General features: G+C 37.4%; 1 protein-coding gene across 1 annotated transcript in view; it reads left to right on the forward strand.

Moving 5' to 3' along the window:
* The first annotated feature begins 3,337 nt into the window (after positions 1-3,337).
* The window catches only part of prtga (protogenin homolog a (Gallus gallus)), a 39,530-nt gene continuing 14,914 nt past the window's right edge, over positions 3,338-27,953 (forward strand). The window contains exons 1-9 of the mRNA XM_065283688.1: positions 3,338-3,404; positions 4,677-4,976; positions 18,275-18,419; positions 18,536-18,669; positions 18,750-19,046; positions 19,695-19,854; positions 22,655-22,902; positions 25,046-25,210; positions 25,457-25,762. Of these exons, the coding sequence (XP_065139760.1) occupies positions 3,338-3,404; positions 4,677-4,976; positions 18,275-18,419; positions 18,536-18,669; positions 18,750-19,046; positions 19,695-19,854; positions 22,655-22,902; positions 25,046-25,210; positions 25,457-25,762 (1,822 nt within the window). The remainder of the gene's footprint in view (positions 3,405-4,676; positions 4,977-18,274; positions 18,420-18,535; positions 18,670-18,749; positions 19,047-19,694; positions 19,855-22,654; positions 22,903-25,045; positions 25,211-25,456; positions 25,763-27,953) is intronic.

Here is a 27,953-nt window from a genome sequence, read left to right on the forward strand (position 1 = left end):
GCTAAAGCTTATGTCATTTTCGTTGTTTATATACTTTATGGATTTAAAATTACATTAATTTCATAGGATAATGCAGTTGTTTTGCAAAATGCATTAATGACACAATTAAAGTCATTAAACAAAACGTAAATAAATAAAACATGCCGTTTCAGATGTAAATATGATGCCAATATGTCATTATTCCGATTGAATAGTATTTCATATAAAAGTTAGTCAACACATTTATTTTGGAGGTTTTTGCATGAAAGCATGGGGCGCTCAGATTGTTAGAAATGTAAGTGCCATGGAAAAGACTGAAGAATCTATAATATTTCGTTTGATGTCTGTGTATGCACAAATTTCTGTGAGCTGTGCGCACTGTGCCCCCTTAAAAAAAAATGGTGCATGACGCCCCTGCCCGGCACATAGGCTGAAGGTCTCGCTCTACTCTTGCCAGTGTACCTGCTGCGCTTGTGCGTGTGCACTCGCTGCCTGCGGTGCCGCGAAGGGAATAATGTGTTTCCATTCATTATTGGGCATACTCACCAAACGCAAGTTCAACGATTTGCGCGAGTAGCTTACATACAAAGTCAATGCAAAGACGCAATCAGACAGACGCGTCCTTGCAAGGGGGGATGCGAATGACGCGAATTGGGCTGCGCAATTGCTGAAAACACGCGCTTTTCCCTTCAAACGCGTCTTGTGTGTGTGTGTGTGTGTGTGTGTGTGTGTGAGAGAGAGAGAGAGAGAGAGAGAGAGAGAGAGAGAGAGAGAGAGAGAGAGAGAGAGAGAGAGAGAGAGAAAGAGAGAGAGAGAGAGAGAGAGAGAGAGAGAGAGAGAGAGAGAGAGAGAGAGAGAGAGAGGTAAGATTGGTGCCCACGTCGAGAAAACTTAAGATAGAGTATGTTAACTGGATAACACTGGATATAACTCATTGTATAGTTTAATAAAATAATGTATTTTAAATACACAATTCAAACGGTGATCGGTTGATACTCATCTTTGATAGATTAATACTATTCCACCATCTGATCTTTAAATTATTTGCATTTTTATTTGTCTCTAGTAAATCATATACTAGTAATAAATAAGAATAACTATAGTCCAAGTAGCATTAAAAGCAAAGGGAAAACTGTTGACCATTTTCAGGCATAATACATTTTTTAATTGTGCCACCCTAAGATTTGTGCTGGCCCCTTTGTGCCCCCCCATGAAAACAATCCTGGGGGCGCCACTGCCTGAGGGGGGTTCTCCTTAGCTAACAAAATTATATTTTGGGTCTGTAGTTTAATATGAGTTTAATATTATCAACACTCCAATTTCAGTTATATCTGTCAGGTAACAATGAGTCATTATAAATAACAAATCGCTTAAAGAACATTTAATGATTAAACATGATTGACAGTGTGAATATGTGCTGTATTAATAATATAACATCTTGACTGCAGTCACTGAATATTAAATAAACAACAGAATGAACACAGAAAAAAATATTTTTGGAGGAGGTACACCACTGTATACAACAGGATTGTAGTCCTCTCAACGTCCGCCAGGCGGCAGTATAAGTGAAGTTTTGCTTTAAATCGACACATAGGTGCAATTTATCTAATTTAAACAATACTTAAAAACATTACATTTGCTATTAATTTACATTAAGTAAGATTTTTTACATAAAGTAAATTAATGAGTATATTTTACAATATACCATATGAAACTATATGAAATGCATTAAGGAGTAAGCCTCAGAACTGAGTGTTCAATCTAATAGTGATTCTCACAATCCCTATTCGCTCACATTCCATCTTCCCACCCAAAGCACCCTTAGAGGTCAGCGGATAGGTCACAAACCATTTCATTTACCTCCTGGACACTGCAGGGGTCAGAGAGGCGTGACTTACTGCTAGAAGGGAGGGGTTATTTGGAAATTGACAGCAGCACTGTCCAATGAAAGCAGGATGGTAGTAAGAATCAGAAAAGCAAGAACTTCATCTATTGTATTTCTTATTGATCAGATTACCTCAAGCATTAGCATATTGGCAGTTACATCTGTCCATCTGTAAGATTTTTATTTCATTTATATATATTGCATTTTTTTTGTGTGTTGTGATTTTACACAATTATTTGACATGCAATATAGAAAGTTAAGCACACATTTGCTAACACCTATAAATATATGAAACAAGATTTTAATTTGTATATGTTACTATGTTACATGACACATTTACATTGACATATTACATAGAATATATTAAACATTTCATTAATTAGCAAAACTGAAAAAAGTTTTGTGTCAACTAATTAAATAAAAATATATTAGAATTCAGAATACATTTGTAATGATAACATTTATAACAGATGCCATTTTTGGAAAGTCTGTGAGTAAGGATGAGTTTGCATTTGTACTGTGTGTGATTTCAGACTGTGGGAACCTGAACTTCTCCTGATCTTCACTGCACAGATTCATTGTTCTGCGTGACCTATAGTCCGATCTGAGCTATTGTCCGAGTGGCCAGAGGGATGCTAGAATCGGTCAGGAAAGAAAAGGAAAGAGGTCAGAGGAGGGAAAGAGGTCATACTCCTCCTCCACAGAAACAGTGAGAGAGAGAAAGAGCAGATCAATATTTTTCCTTAAGTCTCCAGCTGTCGCACTGAACTCATCGATACTGACCAGAGATGGGATCTACTTTATCACCCGTCATAAACTGATAGAACAAGCTGTTAAAACCAGTTCAATGAGATTAACCATGACATGATTCCGTCTAAAGCAGCAAAATCCACAAATGAACAAAGACTAGCAGATTATAAACTTATAATTGAGGAAAAACTGTATCTCAAAGTTTACACAAATGCTTCTGTTCTCAGTTTTGTATGTCATTTGTGTACTATAAAATCTTGGTAAAAGGGTATAACAAGCAGTGCAGGAGATAAAGTATTTTTATAACAAGACCTCTTGTGTTTGCTGTGTCGAATGTTTGTCACCTATAGTTATAAAGTCATTTTCATGCGTTCTTTTTTTTATTGAAGAAGCATAGCAGCAAATACAAATTCAACAACAAAACAATTGTAAACAGTAGATAAAGAACGAGTACAGTGAAAAACACATTTTCATGCGTTCATAAATACAAAATCTATTTTCCGTGACGTCACACTGCACGAGGAGCTCGAGCAGCTCAGGCGGAGGGACCTCGTATGCCGCGCTGTTGAGCCGCACAACCCCGCGCGCAGTGCTGATTCTATCCATCCGCGTAAAGTAGTGCGCGCGCAGCGGTCAGCGCATCAGCGCTCGCTTGAAGTCAGATTAGCGTGCATCTTCAGTCCCCAGCCCACGGGCTCAGGCATGCTCGGACTATCAAAATAAATGGCGTCTTTTCAAAAGGAATTACACCAGCGTTTGCTGTTTTTTGTCGCATTTCTGCAAATCTCAGGTAAAGAGTATTTTTTTAAACAGTTGCACTTTATTGCAAAAAATTAGAAAGTTAAACACGAGTTTCATTCAGTCGCCCTGGATGTTTTATGCGTTGACTTAATGCACTAAAACTCCAAAGTTTTAGAAATAAGTGTCTGTATTTACCTTAGTGCTCAATGTAGATGTAAAGCATCTCTAGTCATTAATGACTGTGAACGATGTGAAATCTCGCACGTGCAGTGAGTCAGAGCGCGACAGTGTAACAATCTTTAAAGCAGTAATCATGCACAATGTTACAAATGCTTGTCTATATAAATAAATACAGATATAACGCCATACCAGCTGTGAAGTAAACTGCAACATAGTGAAAATGTTTATTTTCATCATAATTACTAAGTCGTATCATATTTGAAATGATGAAAGTTGCACACAAAGTTTTATGTACTTCTTCCAATTGTAAAAGTTTTTCTATTTTTTTAAACATGTCTTTATTTCTTTAGTAGTGTAGTTTTTATATTGACTTATATATTATATTTTTACTGACTTTATGATTTTTGAACGTGAAGTATTTTTTAAAATAATACTTTAACAAATAGAGTCCACTAAACAATAATTTGCATTTATACATTTGTTAGACAGTTTTATCCAAAGCATTTGATCTGTATGTGTTATTTATTTATTTATTATGATTGCATTATTTAACATTACACAGAAAAAGATACATTATAACATAACATAACAGGGGGGACAGATAACAGACCTTACTAAATGAATATACATATATGACACAAGGAGAAAAGGAAAAAAATTATAATCATACATTTCAATTTTTATAATCTACCCAAGATTTTTTCAAGTATAAGAGATGTTTTAACCATTTTTTTAAACATTTGTTTTAAGATACTTTTTTTTTAATTACATGCCTAGTATAGATAATTAATCAAAATGTAAGGGTTTCTTTTCTAAGAATAACATTAAAATAAAATAAAAATTCACTTATCTATAATTGTGATATCTTCAGTCCTCTGTGGCCTTTAAAGCTTTCCTCATGATGGGCTGCTGAATGATTTCCATGCTGGGAATCAGCTAAAGTGATTCTTTAGAGAGCGACAGAGTCTTTGACTTCATGAGCCATGAATAAAGGGATCACATAGGGAGTAATTCATCCAGTCAAATATAATTACAGAAACTTTAAAGACTTCATTATTTGAAAGACTTCCCGGTAAAAAAAGTCCCGGCATCCTTATATTACGATCTGATTCAGTTCTTTCTCTTTCTGTCTCTCCTGCAGGTGTGTCAGGTTTTAGCGAGCTGTTTTTTATGAAGGAACCACACGATGTGACAATATTGCGGAAAGATGCTGTGCTTATGGACTGTCAGGCCCACGGCGAGGCTCCGATCGCCATTCGCTGGCTAAAAAACGGAGCAAAGCTTACAGAGACGGAGCACGTTTACCAGCTCACCAACGGCTCCCTGTTCATCTCAGACTCGGAGAGTCGTAAAGACAAATCAAATGAAGGGATCTACCAGTGCCTTGCCCAGAACAAATACGGATCTATTTTGAGTCAGAGAGCACGCTTGACTATCGCAAGTAAGTTTTACTAAAGGATGTGTCCTTCTGAATGACCCAATATTTGATTAAATCAACTTCAGATTTACTCAATCTACAAAGACAGATATGCAACACAAACCTTTATCATTTCCTAAAGCTATAAGTTCATTTAATGATTAAAGATGTGTCTAAAAGTACATCAGTGTTGTTAAAGCAGTGAGAGGTTACAAATAAAGGTTTTTCAATCAGTGTGGCACCTTCAGCAAACAAACGTCCTATCAAGATCAATTTTTGGTTGTGTTGAGCTACTATGTAAAGTTCCTGTTTTAGTTCCTGTAGCTCACATTGCAATGCAGTGTCAATGATTTGATCCTCGGACGTCAAACATTCAGATAACATTCAAATAAAGAGCAGGGTTTCCCAAACTTTATTAACCTTTTATGCACCAATAAAAGAAAATTAACAGATGAAGGTCCAATAACTAAAAACATAGAGATGATTTGCTGTCATACAGGTAGGCAGTGACGTGTGTGTTCATGCCTGTTCACTTCAGTTAATCTTATAACATTGAAAAAACCCATCATTGGTCATTTCTACCCTAGTGAGGGGTGAAGGGTCTAAGGGTCTGTAGGTTATGTGTGTGTGGGGTCACGGGTGTGTGAGAATGTGTTCATTGGTGTGCAAATGATGCCCGGCAGGTTTGAAAACCTCAGTTTGTGGGGGTCACTAGTGCACATGACCCCTGTTCACACAACTGAGTCTTTATATCAGAGAGAGATTGTTCCTGTGTGCAGACGGTCAGGGGTATGAAAGGGCAGATCTGATGGCAGTAGGGGCTTTTAAAGACCTCTCGGGCGTCATGCTGCGCTCCTTCAGGACAAAAGCATGTGCCGCATTTTCTGCTCTCGCTGGACTCTCAGAGCGAAACCTGAGCACGGGAAGTCAATGTTACCTTAGAGCAGGGGTGTCAAACATGCGGCCCGCGGGCCGCATACGGCCCGCAAAGGTGTCCAATCCGGCCCGCGTGATGATTTACGCAGTATTATTAAATATTAAATACATATTTTAAAAACCCTTTTAGGCGGGTGTCTAGTTCGTTTTTAATATGAGAGACTTGCGGAAAGCAGCAAAACGCGGAACATAGAATAAACATGGTGCTTAAAAATCTTGCCGTTTTATTGTTACCGCTCCGCTAAAGATCCACCGATTCTGGTAATCCACTTCGTGTTTTCCCGCCCGCTCCTCAGCATCTCTTTGTCCACTCTCTGCCTGGAGAGCGAAGACGACAGTTTCCGAAGTTCGTTGCATTAACAGGTAGATTCATTACATTATATCAGTTGTTAAACCGCAGAATTAGTAATTTGTAAGTATGTTTATGTATTTCTTCTGGTAATGATTTGCTGTCAGTGTTCTAAAAGTGCTAACAACTTATCAAGCTAACAAAAACAAAATATCCACATTCTTATTAACGTTACAATGCTTGTCTAATCGATTTAATGTTCCCGATCAGATCTAAGTTAATATAAACACTAAATTTGCTGTTGTTGGCACACTTTGTAGACAAAAAATACAAAAAACACCAATGCCTTCACAAAATAACGACAGGGAACGGAAAGAGAGGCTTTTAGCAGCAGTTCAACATTGCAAACATGGATTCAAAGCTCCATCAAGCCAGCAGGTAAATCATATTGAATATTTAGCAGATTGTCACACTTTAATTCTTATTATATTTCCCATTATAATCACTTGTCTAAGTTGATGCTAGTAATATAACACATCATATTTATAATACTTTATTAAAACCATAATGATAGTACCACCACCCATAGTGCCATTTTTGGTTTGGGCCACTGCCCCATCTAGCAGTTTCTAAATGACTGTTTTTATTACAAATATATTCCAAAGAAAAGTGAATGGTTTATAAATAATTTTGGCATTAAGGCAAAAGAAGTTAAATTAAAGCTTTTCAACCTATAAGGCCAGTGGGTTTTGTTCAGATGTAAATTTGTGTGTATAATATACAGTATGAGTGTGACCTTATGAAATGTAGTTTTCACAGAGCTGTGTGTTTCTCTGGTTTTCTTGCTAAACAAACTAATTAATTGGTTTGTTTAGTTAATTTTAACACAATTTTCAGCACACTAAGGTTTAAAAAAATTATCCGGCCCGCACTTCATGGCGTTATTTACCATCCGGCCCTGAGCCTAAAATGAGTTTGACACCCCTGCCTTAGAGTCTTCACCAGGAAAAACGAACAGAGAAAAACACATTTTTTGTGATTGTGTATCTAGCCATAGGATAGAAATTGTGGCTTTGTCATAAATAAGTAAAAAATTAACACATAAAAAAAATTAAACTGTTGCCTTGCGCATCAATACTATTGTGTATCGGCGATCTCACATGCATGTGCATGTAAAATGAATTTATGATGTTTATATGTTTAATAAAGAAAGTTTAGTCTGCGTTTTCTGTACTTTGTTGAAGTATTTGTAGTCAGGCAGTGCATGCTGGAAAGTAGGGATTTGAACCAGATTTTTTTCCCAATTTGTTCATTTTGTTAACGTTTTCGGTTAAACCCTAAAATTGACGTTCCTAAACAATTTAGAACAAAAAAAAAGTTCCTGAACCGGCGGTTAATAACGTTCCATGTCAGCTGTGGGACATACAAATAAATAGGCTGATCATTAGGACATTAAACTTAAATTATTAGTCTTCATAATTTTCCTTAAGTCTATATCTTTTCATCAAACATTAAAAAGGCTACATTAAGTAAGCGGCATAACTGTAATTCTGACATGCCTACATTTGTTTCAGCATTATACATCAGTTAAGTTAAGGACCATTTCTGACATGTCGTTCATTGGCAAACAACTTAAACAAATGTTTTTATTAGAAAAAGAATACTGTGGTATTTCGAGATCATTTTGTTTGTATGTGTACTATCAAGAACAGAAAGATTGTCCGGTTGCTTTTTGAAACGCGTCGCTCCATGTATGCACTTTTGAGTGCACTTAAACACGCGCACACACAGACGGAGGATAAATTCCAAACGGCGCTTCGGGAAGAAGTCGCTCCACATAAAGTGAAAATTACGTTGTTTTTCAGTGATTTATTCGCCAAATGTATTTTAATGGACTATTAAACACAGTAGGGCAACTCTCTCTCAAGTTTATACATCAAGAGTTCTGATCTTTGAAGGGCATAGGGAAAATCACGTTTAATCGGAGTTGGACCGGACACATTCAACCGCATGTGCGTCTGTGCGTACAGAAAATTGCTCATTTTAGCGCCTTTTGCGGTTACATTTTTAAAATCACTTAAGTGTTAACATTTGCAAGCCTTTGAAATACGTACAAATGATCAACTTTCATCCTTATAAAATTTTCGTATTAATCCGCGAATCGCATGCGAGCCAAACCGTGGGTCGTGACTCGTGATCTGTACAGATCACAGATCAACCGCGACCCATTACACCACTAATTAGTGTTAAAAACACAAACATCTTAAGATACTTGGTAGCCTACAATATTTACCTCTTATGATTGAGCATTAAGGGCTCGTTATAGTTGTGCGTAGGTCCTACGGCGTAGCCGCAACGGCGTAGATCGCGTCGGTTTTCATTTATACATTTGCGTCTTCGTCCACGTCCACGTTCAAACACATGCGCAGACCGGTGGTAGGCAGTATTCACGCGTATTACCACAGTAGCAGCGCAACCGTCAATGAAGAAGTAGCTTGGCAAGTTAACCCACAAACGAAGAAGAAACATCAACTTGTTGTGTATGATTTGAGAAGACCAGCAATGATGGAAGTAAATAAACAGCGACTTTTGTTGCAGTTCGAGTTAAATCACTCCTTAACCTTGTTTTCACCGTCGCGATTTTTTACCTGATGGGAGGGGTTCTGGTGCACCAATCACAGCGCTTGCGGTCCGCGTAGAACTGGCGCACTGTAAAAAATTTTACACGTCAGGATATGCAGAGCTACACACAGGCTACGGATAAACTACGGCGTAGCTACGGTGTAGAGCTTACGGACGACTATAAATCGGGCTTTAGAGACTTGGGCTTGAGTAGGCTACTTGCTGGTGGCAAGTTTCTAATTTTTCCGATGAGTCAACGACGACCGGAAGTGAACTTCACCGAGTCACATTGCACAGAAATCTTGTCAAAGAACGAAAACAATTATGATATTAACCGGTTACCATTATTTTAAATAAACGATTCTGTTCCGGAATATATATTTTTTAAAGTTTCTGGTTTTGTTTCTGTTCCTTGCAAAACATCAAAAGTTTCTGGTTTTCATTTTCGTTTCGTGAACCGGTTCAAAGCCTTGCTGGGAAGGGAGAATAGTCTAGAGAAAGTGATATTTCTTTAGCTTTAAATGTTGGACAGGTTGTTGTTAAGAGCTACTGCGACTCATGTTGTGTGCTTAACAACTCAGTAAATGTGACAATCTACATGAATAACCTGCCCTTAACACACCTCCATTATAGTGAGGACTTCGAGTAGTTTTGTGATAAGAAGGGTGAACGAATGCTAAACAGAGTGTTTTATAGGCATGTGTTGACGGCAAAGACACTGCGTACAGATTCTTTTACAATTCTTGTAATACCTGAGAAATGAGGAAAGGGAACAAATGGTGAATATTAAATTTGTCATCACACTCAGATTTAAGACTCCTTCATGCTTGTTTTGGTCTAGTCCTGAATGCACAAACACACGGTCATAAACTTCAAGCACATAGACATACTGGTTTTATTGCAGTTAGGCGAGTTGGTGGTCTCCAACACGATTGCTTTCTGCTCCGCTAGTCTGCAGAATTCCAGAAAAGCTTTTCTCTTCGTCTTCTTTTGTTCCATTTGCCCCCAACTGCCCCGGCCAAAGAAGGGGATTTCTTTAAGGGACATTTGTTTGGCTGGAAAGGTCTGGACCGGACATCTGCACAGGGTCCATATCTAGACAATTATTCAAATGAGAGAAGTGAAGTATGTGAGGTTTAATTCAGTTTAGTTTAGTAGTCCTGAACGAAGTTTGATCTGAAGTGTGATTTGACCCGACTGGTGTTTTATCTCCGTTATATTCAGTCTGTGTTTGCCCTGGGCTGTTTTGTGTGTTTGTCAATGTAAGATTGATGCTTCTTCATGTCGGACCTTTAGTCTTCTCAAAAGAGATATCCGCAACACACACACGTTTACGTGGGTAAATGAGTACACACCATAGTCTGCTATTGTTTTAATTCAGATACATCTTTTGACATGAAGATGACTTTCACAAAGTATACCAAATTCACCCCACATAATATTATAGATACTGTAGATCAGGGGTCTTTTTGTGAGCAAGGGCTTCCACAATGGATAAAACAATCTTTTTTGATATAGTCCACTCAAAACTTTTATTGTTTTATTTTATTTACTTGTTTGTATATTTTATTATTGTTTAAAATGTTAACATATATAAAAAAGCCAAGCAAATATAAAAATATGTCATAAATATTAAAATTGAGGCTATTAATAAAATATGCTTTGGCGGGCAACTCACAGACTGTGCGGGCATCATGTTGGAGACCACTGCTATAGAAAACTTTTCACTTTTAGGATGTCACCAAACTGATATTTCGCTCACATCTGGGGATCTATCCAGAAAGTAGCTTGATAATCCCAAATGTATTGAGAGTGTTGAAACCAAAACAAGAAAATTGTAAAGATTATGTAATAAATGTTGTGAAAGTAAAGCAAGCTCTTGCAATGAATGAAGAAGTGGTTGTTTTTGAGTTTGTGTAGACAGATCCGGTGTTAGTGTCGATGTCAAAGGTGCTCTTCCTTACCAGTTAAAAATGAAAGACATGCCTGAGTTTCTGGCTCTTGTAAGGTGGTTTTGAGTGCCCGTGTTGGGAATGGCCTCTTTTACTGTGTCCCTGAGGACTTCTAATGTTTTTCTTGTAATTCCTAGAATTGCCAAGGACAGAATTCTAATTTTTCCTCAAGAAAACGTGTGGTGTGAATTCTTGACTGACTGTAAGAAAAGTTGGCACCATAATGTCAGGATGTTGATGTTGTTGTCAGGGTTTTGTTTTGTGGCCAAAATCTCAAAAATGATCTAGATATGTAGATTTATAGGTGTTTGTAAAAAAGTTTGAGCAGAAGTTATATTTCTTGTTATATTTTGCTTTGTCCTCTACTAAATCTGCATGTCTGTGCTCTCAGTAATATCCAGGTTAAGGGAAAAACCGGCTTGGAGGGTTTGGGTTTAAAATGTTTGAGGAATCTAAAGGGACAGATCTCTTTACACGACCCCCCGTGCGGTGTGAAAAGTTACCATGGTTTCCTGAATGGTGGTCAGAAAGGTCAAAGGTTGTTTTAAATTGCCCAGTGGGTTGTGTTGTCCAGGAAAATAACAAAGGAATGAAATATTCCTACCAACATGGACCAGCTCATATGCCCGATAAAGTTCAATAGTTTGTTTTTAATATAGTTTGCCAAATTAAAAATGTCATATAGGGATTAGGGATGCACCGTTAGGATTTTTTTGGACCGATACCGATTTAAACAGACAACTTCTGGCCGATGCCTATACCGATATTAAACACTTGTATACAATACTATACAGCTGGTCTATAAGCTAGTTTATTTCTGAATCAAATGATTTTTTTTCTTAACATGGATTGGATCTAATTAACATTCAACTGACCAACATAATAAGAGAGGCACAAATTAAGCTAAAACAAATATAATAAGACAACATGACAAACTTCAAAGGTGGTTTTTGCTATTCAGCATTTCTTTTATAAACAACATTAACTCATTTTTTTTTTACATATAATGGATTTCTTTAATAAACATAAATAATGCCAGTGCTATTTCTTTAAACAGTATAAATTAGGGATGCACCGAAATGAAAATTCTTGGCCGAAACCGAAAACCGAAAATGAGGAAACCAAGGCCGAAAAACCGAAACACCGAAATAAATTATTATGCCAATTATTAGTACAAATGCATTTATGGCTATCACTGTGTACTACCTTTACTAGGGGTGTGTGACAGATCACAAAACTCACGGTTCAGATCACATTACAGTTTTTGAGGCACGGATCGGATTATTTTTCAGATCAGCAAAAAGGGGGTGGGGAAAATCTAATAACAAATAAAGAAATTACAAACATTTATAAAAAAGAACAAAGCTGCACATTAATAAGGGCTAACATTAAGTACAGAAATCGAATTAAATGAGTCATAACACTGTCTTTATTGTATAAATGACATATATAATTATTTTTAGAGCTATTTGTCTCTTTGTTAGACTTAAGTAGGTTAATTGAGGTGTCTCTTTAAATAAGCAGAGACTTATGACTGTAATCTATACATACACTTAAGACATAAACAAATGTTTTTATTAGAAAAAGAATACTTTGGAGATCATTTTGTTTATATGTGCCCTGTCAATAACAGAAAGATTTTACGTTCGCTTGTTTGCGTCTCACTCGTGTGTGCACTATTGAGGGCACTTAAACGTGCGTGCACACAGAGAACGTACTTTAGTGCCTTTTTGCGGTTAAATACATCCACGCCGCATACATGTTGCTTCAGACAAGCACGTGCAGGTCGCGGTTTCTGTTTGCGTCATCACAACATTTCGGCCGTATTGTTTCGGTAATAAAAGTCTTTCGGCCGAAAGCCGAAAATGCTATTTTGGGGCAATTTCGCCGAAAATTTTCGGTGGCCGAATATTCGGTGCATCCCTAGTATAAATATTGATACTTCAAAAAAAGTTGGACTTCTTTTCCCCCACTAAAGTGCAGTCTGTTTCTTTTATTGTCCAAGACATTTTGGCCAGCTCAACAAAGGTTTTCTGTCGGTGCTTAAGTATAGTGAACACCAGAACATTAAATAATTTTAATTGAACAACAGACATGCAACTCATTGACTTTATGCGGTTACTTAATAAACAATAGGTATCGGCCTTTCTCGTGCTTTTGCCGATGGTTACAAATTCATCAAAAATCGACCGATACATCGGTGCATCACTAATAGGGATACTCCACTTTTTTTGAAAATAGGCTCATTTTCCACCTCCCCTAGACTTAAACATTTGATTTTTACCGTTTTGGAATCCATTAAGCCGATCTCTGGATCTGACGGTACCACTTTTAGCATAGCTTAGCACAATCCATTGAATCTGATTAGACCATTAGCATCATGCTCAAAAATGACCAAAGAGTTTCGATATTTTTTCTATTTAAAACTTGACTCTTCTGTAGTTACATCGTGTACTAAGACTGATGGAAAAATAAAAGTTGTGATTTTCTAGGCAGATATGGCTAGGAACTATACTCTCATTCTGGCGTAATAATCAAGCACTTTGCTGCGGTAACATGGCTGCAGGAGGCACAATGATATAACGCAGCGGCTGTAAATAGTCCCCTTGGTTACTTTCAATAGCAGAGGACTATTTTTGGGCACTTCGTAATATCATTGCGCCTGCTGCAGCCATGGTACGGCAGCAAAATCCTTGAAAAATATTGAAACTCTTTGGCCATTTTTTAGCGTGATGCTAATGGTCTAATCAGATTCAATGGATTATGCTAAGCTATGCTAAAAGTGGTACCGCCAGACCTGGAGATCAGCTGAATGGATTCCAAAACTGTAAAACTCAAATGTTTAACCCTAGGGGAGCTGGAGAATGAGCCTATTTTCAAAAAAAGTGGAGTGTCCCTTTAAACATTAAATCAATTATGCCTGTATTTATAATTTTGCTATATCATCTATTTGCATGTGGGTGATTATATAATTGCATGTACATTTGGTGTCCAAAGACTTTTTCTCCTTTTTAAAAAAAAATATTTTAATTTTTCAATTATATTTTTTATTTAATTAGTGTCAACTCTGTTACTGTCAAACTCTGTTACCAAAGAAAAGTAACAGTGTTGACAGAAATACTTTTTTGCAATTATATATTCACCAATCTATTACTTCACTGAGAGCATCACAGTGCATTCTGGGATTGGTTTGTTTTTAAAACAGAGGGTTAGTCTACACATGTATTTGTTCACATATATTGCTCTCTGGTTGATCATTTGACCTTCATCAGAACAGATAAGACACAATAGCTGTGTTGTGCTGGAGAGGGGCAGGGGGTTTCAGAGCTCAGGGGGCAAATAAAAGTTTGGGCAAATTGTCCTGAGTCCCTGCCCCCTCTTCAGCTGCCCATAAGGCTAAAAGGCTAAAGGGCACGGGGAGAGGTCTTGAGTACGGCCTCCTAATGTGAGTTTCTGATTGGCTAGCGAAGGGTCCAGTGGTCATGGGTTTTAAACTTGCCTGTTGGTTAGATGGACCCTGATTGATCTGCAGAGCTTTTGGGTTTTGTGTCGGTGTCTTGTGTTCACAGATGAGACATTCTTTACCTCTGCAGTCATTTCTTTAGCGAGTGTGAGGTGAGGTCAGGGCACAACAGTTTATTCACAGCACTCGCTGAATAATGCATTCGCTTATAAAAGCTTAAAACTTCTCAAATGACTTTTACATTAAAGATAAATTAATGGATTAGCTGACCTCCTCCATTACAGCCTTGTCAAATGAGGCTTGATTCATTATGCATTTAAATGTGTTGAATCTTCATCTGTGCCTTAAAAACATAAAATCTGACAGGGTTGTAAATAACTTTTATGAGGAGGTTTTTTATGAAGGATGATAATGTTGAGTGATGGTTGTACTTAGACAGAAACTGTGTCACTTTAGTGTGTGTGCATTGTGTTTGTGTGTTTGTGTACTTGCTGAAGGCTGAAATGTCAGTACCGTCTCTTACCTGCACTAAAAGACCATTAAGGGCACTTATGCTCGTATTGTTTTACCATGACAGTCAAAACGCATGTTAAATTAAACAGCGAGAATAACAAGCAGGGCTCCAGACTGCCCCCAAATGGTGGCATTTTGCCCCTAAAATTTGAGAGTGAATTTTACATCCAGTCGCACATGTGCAACAAGTAAATTTGACCTTTTTTTCCAAAAGTGCACAATAAAATGTGACACTGAATTTGAAACAGCACATTGTACTTTCTGCATCTATCATTAAAGTATTTATTATTAATACAGTGGAAGTTAGTAGAAATGTGAATATTTGGTTAGCATGTTGATTTACGGTGTGTGCCCCTACATTTTCTGGTTGCGCCCCTAAAATTTTCAGTTGGGGGCCACTGTGCTCCTAGTGAAAAAAGTTAGTCTGGAGCCCTGAACAAGGGCGTGCAGGTAAAAGTTGCGCTTTTGACTGCATGTTTGTTTTTATAAAAGATTTGCGAAAACATTTTTTGCAGTTACGTTTGTAAAGTTATTAAAAAAGAGTGACATGAAGGATTTGTTTCATAATTATGCATTGTTTCTCTTTAACATGACTTGCGTTAAGATGATGTGGAATGATGATAGTGGCCTTATTGTCATGAGTATATTACATACAAAGTCATTGCAAACACGCAAATAGACGCAAATCCGCGATGCGAATGACGCAAATTGGGTGGCGCGGTTGCCGTGAAAACGCTCTATTCGTCTAAGCGTGTCTTCGCGCAACTTGAAAATATTCGATAAAATTTGCAAGAGTAATCTAGAGCGAGGAACGTGATGCCTTGCGTTTGGTGTGTATGCAGCAGTGAATTTGAAGACTCCTGGCCCGTGTGTTGTCATGGTAACCATTGTCCCTCTCTGACCTGCTTGCTGACCTTGTGTGTACTGATCCACAGACCCGAATTTCCTGAAAGCACACCTCACAACATAAGAAAGCCATTATCAGAGAGAAAGAGAGACAAACCCAGAACCAAAAAGAGATGCAAAGTTTCTTCTGTATGTGAATTATCTGCGATTCGAACTAGGGACGCACCGATACCACTTTTTTGGAATACGAGTACTTGCATTTCAGTTCTTGCCGATACCGATTACTTAATAAAAAACATGATTTAAATTTACAGGTAACAGCTTTAGTCATATCATTTAACAAAAAACAAGGGACTAGTTTTCCAGTTTGTTGTAAACTCTGCCTCTTTGGACAACACAAGAGGCATTAACCCCTTACACGCCGCTCAAACATAGACATTTCTCAAACCGTGGTATCGATCCCTGGTATCGGGGGACTTTTAACGAGTACGAATACTTTAGAAAATGTGGTATCGAGGCCGATACCAGTATCGGTGCATCCCTAATTCGAACCCATGATGTTGCCATTACAAATAACTGCTCTACCTGTTGAGCTACAAGAACAGAACAAGCATGGAATGAAACTGAGTTTCTTCATATTGGGTTAATGTTACTCTGGTTTGTTACTGGTGCTTGAGTTGGGCTGGTCTGGATTTGTTGAGGTCAGAGGTGAGAGGTCGAGCTAGAGAGGGACAGATTGACATCCTTTTATAATCCTCAAGGCAGGGTGACTATTATTTTAAATACTTTAGGTAGATGAATTCATCCATTGACAATTTCAGTTTTAAACTTCATGCACTGCAAAAAATGACTTTCTTAGTATTTTTGTCTTGTTTTAAGTACAAATATCTAAAAATTATTGAATTTCTTGATGAGCAAAATGACTTAAGAAAAGAAGACAAAAAAGTGAAACAGGGATAGTTGATGCTTCACTTCAAAAAATGATTTTCAAGAAAAAAAAATCTTAGTATTTTTGTCTTGTTTTCAGTAAAAATATTTAAAAAATCTTAAATTAAGATGCTTTTTCTTGATGAGCAAAACGACCCAAGAAAATAAGTCTAGTTTTTAGACCAAAAATATCAAATTTAAGTGATTTTGTGCATAAAACAGGCCAAAAAAATCTGCCTATGGGGTAAGCAAAAAAATCTTGAACATTTTTCTTAAACACTAAATTCAAGAAAAATGTAAGAAAAATTTGCTTACCCCATTGGCAGATTTTTTTTGCTTGTTTTATGCACAAAATCACTTAAATTTGATATTTTTGGTCTAAAAAACTATAGACTTATTTTCTTGGGTCGTTTTGCTCATCAAGAAAAATAATTTTTAGATATTTTTACTGAAAACAAGACAAAAATACTAAGAATTGTTTTTCTTGAAAATAATTTTTTGCAGTGTGTGTGCTTATTATCAGCATCAAAATATTTAATTTTGTGTTCATCAGAAAAAATAAATTCATACAGTTATAGAAAATTTTGACAGAATTTAAATTTTTAGGTGAACTATCCCTTTTAGAGAATTTGAAGAGTTTCGTTGCAAAACCAGATAACTCTTTTTTTTCTTTTTTTTTTTCAGAAATCTGTTTTTTTGGTTGTGCATTCCAATTAATATCAATTCAACTGCAGTTGGTTTGTTTTGATTTAAACCTTCAGAACTTAAAAAATACAGCTAAGTAGCACCATAAAACAAAATAATAACATAATAATAAACATGTTTTGACAAAAAAATTTTAAACGGAGTTATCTCGTTTTGCAACGAAACTCTTCATTTGTGCATAAAACAAGCTAAATAAACTGCCAATAAATAACTTTACTTTTTCTTAATCACTTAATTTAAGAAATATTTTCTTACCCCATTGGCAGAATTTTTTTGCTTGTTTTAATATATATTTAATTATATATTTTTTGTTTCAAAACTAGACTTAATATTTTCTTAGGTCATTTTACTCATCAATAAAAAGCATCTTAATTTATGAATTTATATATAAATATAGATATTTGTACTGAAAATATGAAGTCATTTTTTGCAGTGTATAGATTTGGTTTGGCTGCCTTTATATCTTCTGTAAATTTGTATTTATGAAAATGCATCCTTAGTTTTGTACCAGTCCTCAGTCTGATTTTATTGGTATTATTTCCATGTAACATGAGATTTATGTACGGAGGTCTGTATGTATCAGAAGTTTCATTGATTTCAGTTAACTAACTATTGACCTGAGGCTCTTTTAGGGCCGAGGGTTTGGGAGGGGACTTTAATGGCTATTGTGGATTTTATGGCTCTGAGGCCGAGAAGGTCAGCGGGAAAAACAGTCCAGCCACAAATCCGATGTCCTGCAGTGTTGTTTAAAGACCTCACTGAAGAGAAAAGTTAAACAAACATTAATACCTGTTAAAATCCCTACAATCATAAAACAACCGCTTTATAGTCAGTGCTGTTTGCTTTACTGGTATATTGTGTTTACATTACCTCTCATTTTCACTTATAGGTGCACTTAAAGTCTTTTTAAAGAGATGGCTCACCCAAAACTGTCATTTAAAACTTTTCTAAACCTGAGAGTTTAATAGAAATAGTGGGTTTTGAACCCATGACCCTCAACATGAAGATGAAGAAGATGTTTAAGCACAGATAATGATCCTATTAAATGTATTACGTGGTGTTTCTGCAGGTTTATCAGCCTTTATCCAGCAGCCATCATCTGTTACAGTCACAGAAGGATCTATTGCAAGATTCACCTGTAAAATCAGTGCCACGCCCCCACCAATCATCACATGGGAGTTTAACAGAGTCACTTTACCATTGGCCACTGAGAGGTATGACTCCGCCCATAACACAGTTATCAGTTCCTTAATTGTTTATATATTTAAAGCAGATAAGATGCAAGTATACAGAGTTAAATACAAATGAACGGTTTATGTGTCCCATACAGAATCGCTGTTCTGCCTGGTGGCATTCTGCAAATTCAAGGCATTGAAAAGAAGGATGCTGGAAACTACCGCTGCGTTGCAACCAACATCGCCAGTCGCCGCAAAAGCTCAGAGGCCGTACTGACCGTGACCGCAGGTGAGACCCGCAGAGCCTATCGTGAAGTACAGACATATATATTCACATTTCTTTTCACTAATTCTTATACTGCTCCATAGCTCCGTCCTCCAGAGCTCCTCAAAGGCCTCGTATCATCGCCGCCCCTCAGAATCTTACGGTTGCGACCCGCAGTAGCGCTTTGTTGGAGTGCATGGCTACGGGACATCCCCGTCCTCTCATCTCTTGGAGCCGCGCCGATCAGAAGTCCATCGACGTTTACAATACAAAAGTCCTGGGAAATGGAAATCTGCTCATATCGGATATTAAACCACAGCACGCGGGAATTTACTCTTGCCGCGCAACCACACCCGGAACAAGAAACTACACGGTCGCAGCTGCTAACATAACCGTGCTAGGTGAAGTCCTGTTTACTTGGTTAACAGCATAAATACACTCACCTAAAGGATTATTAGGAACACCTGTTCAATTTCTCATTAATCCAATGGTGTGGTAATGGTGTGGGGGATGTTTTCTTGGCACACTTTAGGCCCCTTAGTGCCAATTGGGGATCGTTTAAATGCCACAGCCTACCTGAGCATTGTTTCTGACCATGTCCATCCCTTTATGACCACCATGTACTCATCCTCTGATGGCTACTTCCAGCAGGATAATGCACCATGTCACAAAGCTCGAATCATTTCAAATTGGTTTCTTGAACATGACAATGAGTTCACTGTACTAAAATGACCCCACAGTCACCACATCTCAACCCAATAGGGCATCTTTGGGATGTGGTGGAACGGGAGCTTCGTGCCCTGGATGTGCATCCCACAAATCTCCATCAACTGCAAGATGCTATCCTATCAATCTGGGCCAACATTTCTAAAGAATGCTTTCAGCACCTTGTTGAATCAATGCCATGTAGAATTAAGGCAGTTCTGAAGGCGAAAGGGCGTAAAACAGAGTATTAGTATGGTGTTCATAATAATCCTTTAGGTGAGTGTATGTGATGTACCAAGCTTGATGTTTACAAATAAATATACGTGTTGTGTTTTTATGTATAGCACCCCCATCTTTCGTGGAGTGGCCAGAAAGTGTGACCCGACCCAGGGCTGGCACCGCTCGATTTGTTTGTGTGGCAGAGGGGTTTCCTACCCCACAGATCACCTGGCTGAAGAACGGACAGGTGCTTCACTCAAACGGACGTATCAAAATGTACAACAGGTATGACATATACTGTACAGGCACCCTTGTTGATATACGCCACCTTAAATCACAGCGATAAAGTAAAAATTGGAACTCATTTGAACTTTACATGTTAAAGGCCGAAAATAAACTTCAGGATGCTGACCCTGTTCAGGGCCTCATTTGTTCGCTGGAAACTCTGTCTCATTGAATTATTCATGAGCCAGATACTGCAGAGGAACAAGAGACACTTAATAATTCAGTGCTGTACTAAGTGTGTTTTGCTTGATTTTCTCTTTGATTTTTTTCTAATGAGTTTTCCTGTCTGGGTTTGTTATGAGATCCTGAAAGGAAAAGAGGAAGCGTGGGGGGTGCATGTCAATAGCAAGTGTTTAACATGCACGATAACTACATCTGCTCTGATCAATTGACAAAAATCTATTAGTTTTCAGGTCACCTTTTACCTCGACATTTAAAAAAAAACTATATACAGAACCAGTCAAATTTTTTTGGGATTTTTCTCATGATCTTAAAATTATTTAAATCTTTTAAAATTTGTTTAAATGCACTTTAATTACTTTTGTAGACAAATATGTGCCTCCGCCAAAAATATTAATTTTCTTTTATTAGAAAACTACAATTTTATTTAAAAAATATATTTTTGAAATGTATGACTTTGACTGAATATTAAAAAACAAGAGCCCAATATAGATGTGAACTGCTTTAGTATTGTTTAAAATAACCTAAAATAATAAACTTTTGATTCACTACATGTTCGTGTCGTAAACATTGTCTGCAATTACGCGTCGATTGCCAACAAAACACAGACATTTGATGCAGTTTTACTTACCGCCTGTGACTCATGACACGGTTGGGACCACCACATTTCAACGAAGTCAAGGGTTAAATAAACACATGCAAAACTCCGCTGCTTCCCCGAAAAACAAACTATATCCATTGTTTGCATAAGGCTGGCTTACTTAGAAAGCTGAACAAGGATTTCTTCTCTTAACATCCTAAAAAACACACTTCTTCTTTCGTTGAGTCTTGATGTAAAACAAAGCTGTCATGGCGAGTGATGCCTGTGACGGTACATTCACACGGGGCGTAAGCGTTAACGCTTAACGGAAGGCTTGTCTGAAGCGTGGCCAACAGCCAATCACTGTGGCCGCAACACAAGCTCCGGTCTTCCATAAACGTAATTGGCTGGCTCTGCCTAGGTTATTTGCATAAGGTGATATGATTGGCTGACGCACGCGTTGCCACTTGAAAAGTTGAGAAATGTTGAAAAGTTGAGGAATGTTCAACTTCTGCCGCGAACAACGGCACTGACGCGGCTCCGACGGATCCACAATTCAGTTCGCCAACGCTTCGCCATTAAAAGTGAATGAGAAGCGTCAACGCTTACGCCCCGTGTGAATGCGCTGTGACTTCTACTCAAAGCTAACGCTAATGTGCGTTCTCGCTCTCCTTGACACATGGGGTGCTTTTCCGGTAGATGGTGCCCATAAAATGAATATGGGGGTCATCGACATGTTACTGGTACCCATGTTTGAAAAAAACTTTGCGAAAAGAGGAAGCATGAGTTTAGCCCAGAAATACTCCGTCACACATTCAACTGACACTTTGCATTTGTTTAGCATGTAGATTACAACTCTTAAACTGTGTTAATAAGTCGGAATTCATGAAATACCATTATTTTTACATTACATTACCCACAGTTTAAGAAGCTACTTGAAAAAAAAAAGAATGGTTTGCCACTATAAAGAAATGCTATTTTAACGTATATGGGTGATTCTCACAAAATCCAGATCTAGAAGAATCAGAATTTTTAAAAAGCCCTTGAAGACAATTTTTTTTGTTGCACATATAAGATTAAGGTCATGAACAGAATATTTTTATAGGATTTAAAAAATATTTCCTATAGAATTGCTTAAATTTTATAGATTATCATTATCAAAAATTATCATTACCGCAACATGATGTTACATTAAATATATGCATTTACAAACTCATGTTTCGGTAATGAGAGCTAAAAGGTTGTCTAACAAAATTTCTACTTTTATCTGGAGAGAAAAAATAAGAACTGCTTACCTGGTAGCCATCTTGAGTGTCACAGTCAATTATGTCCCTTCCAACTTTTTTTTTTGGAAGTTAGTTCCTTGAGGGCTTAAACAATGATTGAAAATTGTTGCGGAGGATGAGAAATTTGGTCTTGGGCACATTTATATTCCTTATTATTGTCTCTACATTTACCAGTGATCACCAAATACCACATGTTTCTTTACTGTAAATGTTTACAGTATAAAATTTACTGAAGCTTTTTATTTTTTAGATTTTGTAATTAAAAATATTTCCATGTCAAAGAACCCAAATCCAGTCATGGACACGTTGCGGTAATGCAAATGTTCCCCTTAAATGTGGAAAAAACAACAAAATTGGTTTGTATGATGTCATTTGAAATCATGTGCAAAATAGTAAATGAAGAGATGTTTGTAACTTTGTATTTTGATAGCATTTACTTTTTTATCAAAATGTTTCATGACACCTCCTAAGTCTAATTTCGAGAGAATCACCCATATGCTCATCATGTAAGTTTATGATAGAAATAAAATGACCGATAATAATTGATCATAACAAAATTTGTACAACCCTGTGGGGACAATAAAAAAAGTCGCAACCTCTGATGCTACTATGATTTATAAATACTTGACTGCTTAAATGTGTTTCTTACATCTTTAGATTTTTTTATCTGACCAATATATGACTTAAAAGGTCATTAAGCACACAGCACTATTTTTCTAAAGCGTAAACTCTTGTTTGTTGTTTATTTTTACAGTAAACTGGTAATAAACCAGATAATTCCTGAAGATGATGGTATATACCAGTGTCAGGCAGAGAATCAGCAGGGTTCAGTTCTGGCCATGGCTCGGCTCATCGTTGTGATGTCAGATAATCGCCCCAGCGCGCCCAGAAACGTTCGTGCCGACACCATGTCCAGTTCAGCCATCCTACTGGCTTGGGAGAGACCCCTGTACAACTCCAACAAAGTCATTGCCTATTCGGTGCACTACATGAAGACGGAGGGTGAGTGCCACATTTCTGTTTGTACACAATTGTGCATTTACATTTTCATAACTAGACTTTTATTTTGCACATGCATGAATTGCTGGCTTTAGTCGATAGCCCTGTGGTTAGTGCGCCGACACCAGTGTGCTCACGGCTACCCAAGTTCTCCAAAGTCCTTTGCCGATCCCACTCTCCTATATCCCTCCAAAACACTTCCCTGTCAACTCTCCACTATCTGGTCTCAATAAAGGGGCTAAAATATACATGAATAAAAAGATTAGATTTTTCAGTTTGTTAAAGGATAAGCTATGTGGGAACAATTCTCTCTGTCTCTATTCATGCCAGCTAGTTACCTACGAATAGTTTTTTTTTTTATGAAAGAGCAGCAAAAGTCACTTCTAGTTAGTTTTTCCTTTTAACAAAACTCTTGCAATTGAAATGCATGGCAGTCCTTGTGCATTTGAGAATAACACACCTGCCTGCCCGATGAGATGAGGATAATTCAGACAGGAACCGTTCTGAATAGACTTAAATGTTGGCGCTTGTACGTCGACTTGTATTTTCTGCACTTCAGAATCCCAGACCATTTAGTGAAAGAAGAATAGAGAGAGAGAACGCATACGGCATCTGCTCTGCAGGGCAAAAAAACATCGGAAGTCATTGAAAAGGGTTAAAGAGGGGGTAATTATCCGGAGTTGCCCTGAAGAGTCAAAGTCTGCTGTGTGGCCATTCAGACACAAGACTCTTTCTCTTCACTCGCTTGTTTATTGGGTCAGAAATTCACATGGCATCTCAATGCTTGTGAGTTTTTTATATGAGTGTCTTGGCTGTATAAAGTGTCTAAACGTGCGGTGGGAAAACCAGCAGGTGGAATTTGGCTTTTTTGGTTCATTAAAAGAGGGCGTAGCCATGTTGATTGAGTTGACAAGTTTCTTTATATACTGGCTAAAAGTGCGGAATAGCTACACGTTAAAGACTTCATGGATTTACTTTTATAAATGTGACCCTGGACCACAAAACCAGTCATAAGTCACACTGTATTTTTGGAGAAATAGCCAATAATACATTGTATGGGACAAAATTATATTTGCTTTTGATGGCATTGATTTTTATAATGCTTTTGATGGCATTGATAAAGCTGTGGTGGTTTTCTGTGGTAGGGAAGAAACGTAAGCCATCAAAATCGAATAATTTACGTGAGAGGCACTCGGGCGAAGGAAAAATGACGGCTGTTGCTTGTTCTTCCGACAGCATCAAGCTGCTGTCATGCTAACACATTGACCACAGGGGATCTTATGAAAAACTTTACATTATTTTACTCAAAATCAATGAAAATCAAGCAGGACCAAAACTAGTGATGCTCCGATCGATCGGCCGCCGTTCGTAATCGGCCGATAACGGCATTAAATGACGCGATCGGCACTCGCAAAATTTGCCGATCTCAAGAGCCGATCTTTCTGTTTACTTTTGTCATCATAGCGTTCTAAACTGTGCAGATTTTAATATGAACTCAGATATCATATAAAAACTAAAAATGACCAAGCTATTGGATATCTCACTGCATTTAAGAGCAACACAAAATCTTTAATTGTAAAAGTTTTACAATTTTAAAATTATCTTAATCTTAATTTTAAAATTAAGATGTTCATCTCTGTATGTGTGTGCACGTCTATAATATTTCAGTAAAAGTACATTTTCTACCAAGCTTAATACCTTCATTTGGGTGTAGTTTTTATTGTAGTACATTTCCTTTTTTTTTGTTAAAGGGATAGTTTACCCAAAAATGAAAATCTGTTATCATTTACTCACCCTCATGATTGATGTTACCAACCAGTATACATTTTTATTTGTTACCAACCCAATCAGAAGCCCCATTGACATCCATAGTAGAAAAAAGAATACTATGGATGTCAATGGGCTTCTGATCGGTTTGGTTACAAACATTCCTCAAAACAAAATATTACTCAGAATAAAAAAGTTTATACTGGTTTGTAACAACATGAGGGTGAGTAAATGAGGACAGAATTTTCACTTTTGGGTGAACAATCCCTTTAAGATGTTTTTCTTGTGTGCTGATGTCATGATGAAACGACAGGTCTAAATATAGGAATTTGACTGTTTTTCAATATTTTTAAAAGATTCTGGGTTGTTGTTCCTGTAGGACTAAATAACGAAGAGTACCAGATTGTTATCGGTAATGATACCACCCGTTACATCATTGATGACCTGGAGGCCGGGCGAAACTACACCTTTTACATTGTAGCGTACATGCCCGTGGGTGCCAGCCGTATGTCTGATCATGTCGTACAACACACACTGGAGGATGGTGAGTACAGGACACCGACTGACTGTAGACTATCATTGATGTTTCATCCTCGGCTTTGTTTACTGGAAGTTAAAAGTCCTGTAATGAAATCACATAATAGTGAATCAAAAATTGGCCCTATTTAGAAAAATAAAGTAAATAAATACAATACAAAATACTTTGTAAGCTTTTACTATTTTTCAAAAAGTTAACAAAAACAACTTTTAGCAAATCTTCATCAATACTTAATAATTCTCTCTCTCTCAGTTCCTTTACGAGCTCCTGAGTTGAGTCTCACCAGCCGGAGCCCGACTGACATTCAGGTGTCCTGGCAGCATCTCTCCCATAAACTGAGTCGGGGTCGAGTCTCAATGTACCGTCTTTCATACAGAACCAGTACAGATGGAGCGATCATACAACAGGAGGTGTCAGGACACAGAACCCATCATCTTCTGAAAGGACTTCAGCCCAACACAACCTATCTGCTCCGCATCGCTGCGGCTACCAGCGTGGGCTGGGGCGAACCGTCCGCTTGGACAACACACAAAACACCTAAAGACTCCAGCACCAAAGGTGGATCACACATCTGTATACACATACACTCTTTATCCTTATTGTTAAGACGTTACCTAACTGTAAGAAAAACTGGTAATGGACTGCAGGTTGTTTTAACCTTAAAGGACAACTTTTTTTTTTTATGCTATAAAATTTATTTAATTTTAAATGCATATAGTACATAAACAATGAAAATAAAGTATAAACAACAGTATGTGATTGATTTTAATGTCCAAGCTGCAAAACAATAATGATGTTATCTACACTTTTATTTATTTTTAACTTTCATTGTAAGGCTGCGTTGGCTGCGTTAGGTGTCGAGCGCGAGTGATTTCAATGTTAAGCGCGGCGCGGTAGTTCGCATGAATGGCGCGCATTAAGTGTCTATCGTGGTACCCGCGAATGGTGCTTTTTTATTTATTTATTTTTTTTATTATTATTTATATAGTGCAAACACAGAAAGTGACTCTATTTACATGTGGTAAATAACAATGAATAGAACAAAACGGAAAACAGAAAAAAAAAAAGGACAACTTGGGTATTTTACACTTAAAGCCCTGTTTTCAGATTGTTTATGATGAAATAGAACGGTTTTGACTGAAATTTCGACATATGCGGCTGCCCCAAGAATTTTTGGGTGTTTGTGTTTCACCTCCCACTCCTACAATGGGTTTAATGGTGCACTGGAACAATCCTTCCTAAAATGTATTAAACTTTCGTTTACAAAGACTTGAAACTCACCGAGTGGTCAGGGGTGTTCACTGATATGCTCATACAAAAATCGCTGCAAAAGATGCTTTCCAACAGGTGTGTTATCATTCGTTGTTAACTTGTGGACCTATTTTTCCAAACGCCTCACACCCATATATTTTTCCGTTGAGAGCTTGAATAATAAACACTCCAGCCCAGTTGGTGGCGATAATCTGCCTTTGCCAATTGCAAGAATACAAAGGGGTTCCCGGCGCGGAGTAATACCGTACCTCACAGGACATCTAATACAAGTCAATGGAGTTGGACAAAACTATGATAAAACCTGTTGGAATGCGTATTTTGCAGCGATTTTTGTGTGAGCATATCAGTGAACACCCCTAACCACTCGGTGAGTTTCACGTCTTTGTAAACGAAAGTTTAATGCATTTTAGGAAGGATTGTTCCAGTGCACCATTAAACCCATTGTAGAGGTCTGAGCTGAAACACAAACACCCGAAAATTCTCGGGGCGAAATTTCAGTAAAAACCGTTCTATTTCATCATAAACAATCTGAAAACAGGGCTTTTAGTATAAAATACCGAACTTGTCCTTGTGAACTTGTGGCTGAAGTATAGCCCATTTTTTTGTTGTACGCGAGGGGCCACGTACAGTGCATGCGATGCAGTTTTCGTTATCAGAAGATTGTAAGCGCACCGCCAGATTTTTAAAAGTGTAGAATGTCTGGGTTACACGTACGAGTCAAATAAACCATGCTTTGCAAGGCTATATGTTTGACCCTGCGCGTACGATCACGTACATGTAAAAAAACCTATACTGCGGGCTTTAGGTTATGTTTACATCACAATGATTGTGACCGCCATTTAACTTGTCAATTAAGAGAAAACGCTTCCCTGCAAATGATGAGTTTTTATGGCTATCCATATTTACACTATTATCCACCAGGTGGCGCTTTTACCCAAGGCTAAACAGTAAAAACTCTGTGTATTTTTCGTTCTGTATCTGATCTCTAACAAAAGTCATTTACAAAAATGCAATTATCTTGGTTTTTGGTATTTTGAAGAAACCTAGCAATATTTGAGAGGTGATAAAAAGAGAACAAATGAAGATGAAACATGTTTTGTCTGAAATCAGAGGGTTTGTTCTTTAATTTGATATATTGTATGTTTGAATATTTAAAAAAGAAAATGGAAGGCATTAAACTTTTGTGAAAATCATAAAAATTGCTGGTGCTGGCAATTTTTCTTAAAAATGCTGAATAAATTTCACGTACACACGACAAAGCTATCAAAAAGATCCAAGCCTACAGGGATCCACAAATACAACTTAATAAGCTGTATTACGTGTGCAAGGCCAGTAGATGGCGATGCTTTTTTGTAAAGAAACACTACACATCTGCGCACATACGCATTCTTCTAGAGAGCAATAAATAGAAGTTTTGTTTAGACATATCGGATTATGAGGTAGGTTTATTACTACAGGTGACCCTGGACTAAAAAGC

This window comes from Paramisgurnus dabryanus, chromosome 9, assembly GCF_030506205.2.
Source record: "Paramisgurnus dabryanus chromosome 9, PD_genome_1.1, whole genome shotgun sequence".
NCBI classification, from domain to species: domain Eukaryota; kingdom Metazoa; phylum Chordata; class Actinopteri; order Cypriniformes; family Cobitidae; genus Paramisgurnus; species Paramisgurnus dabryanus.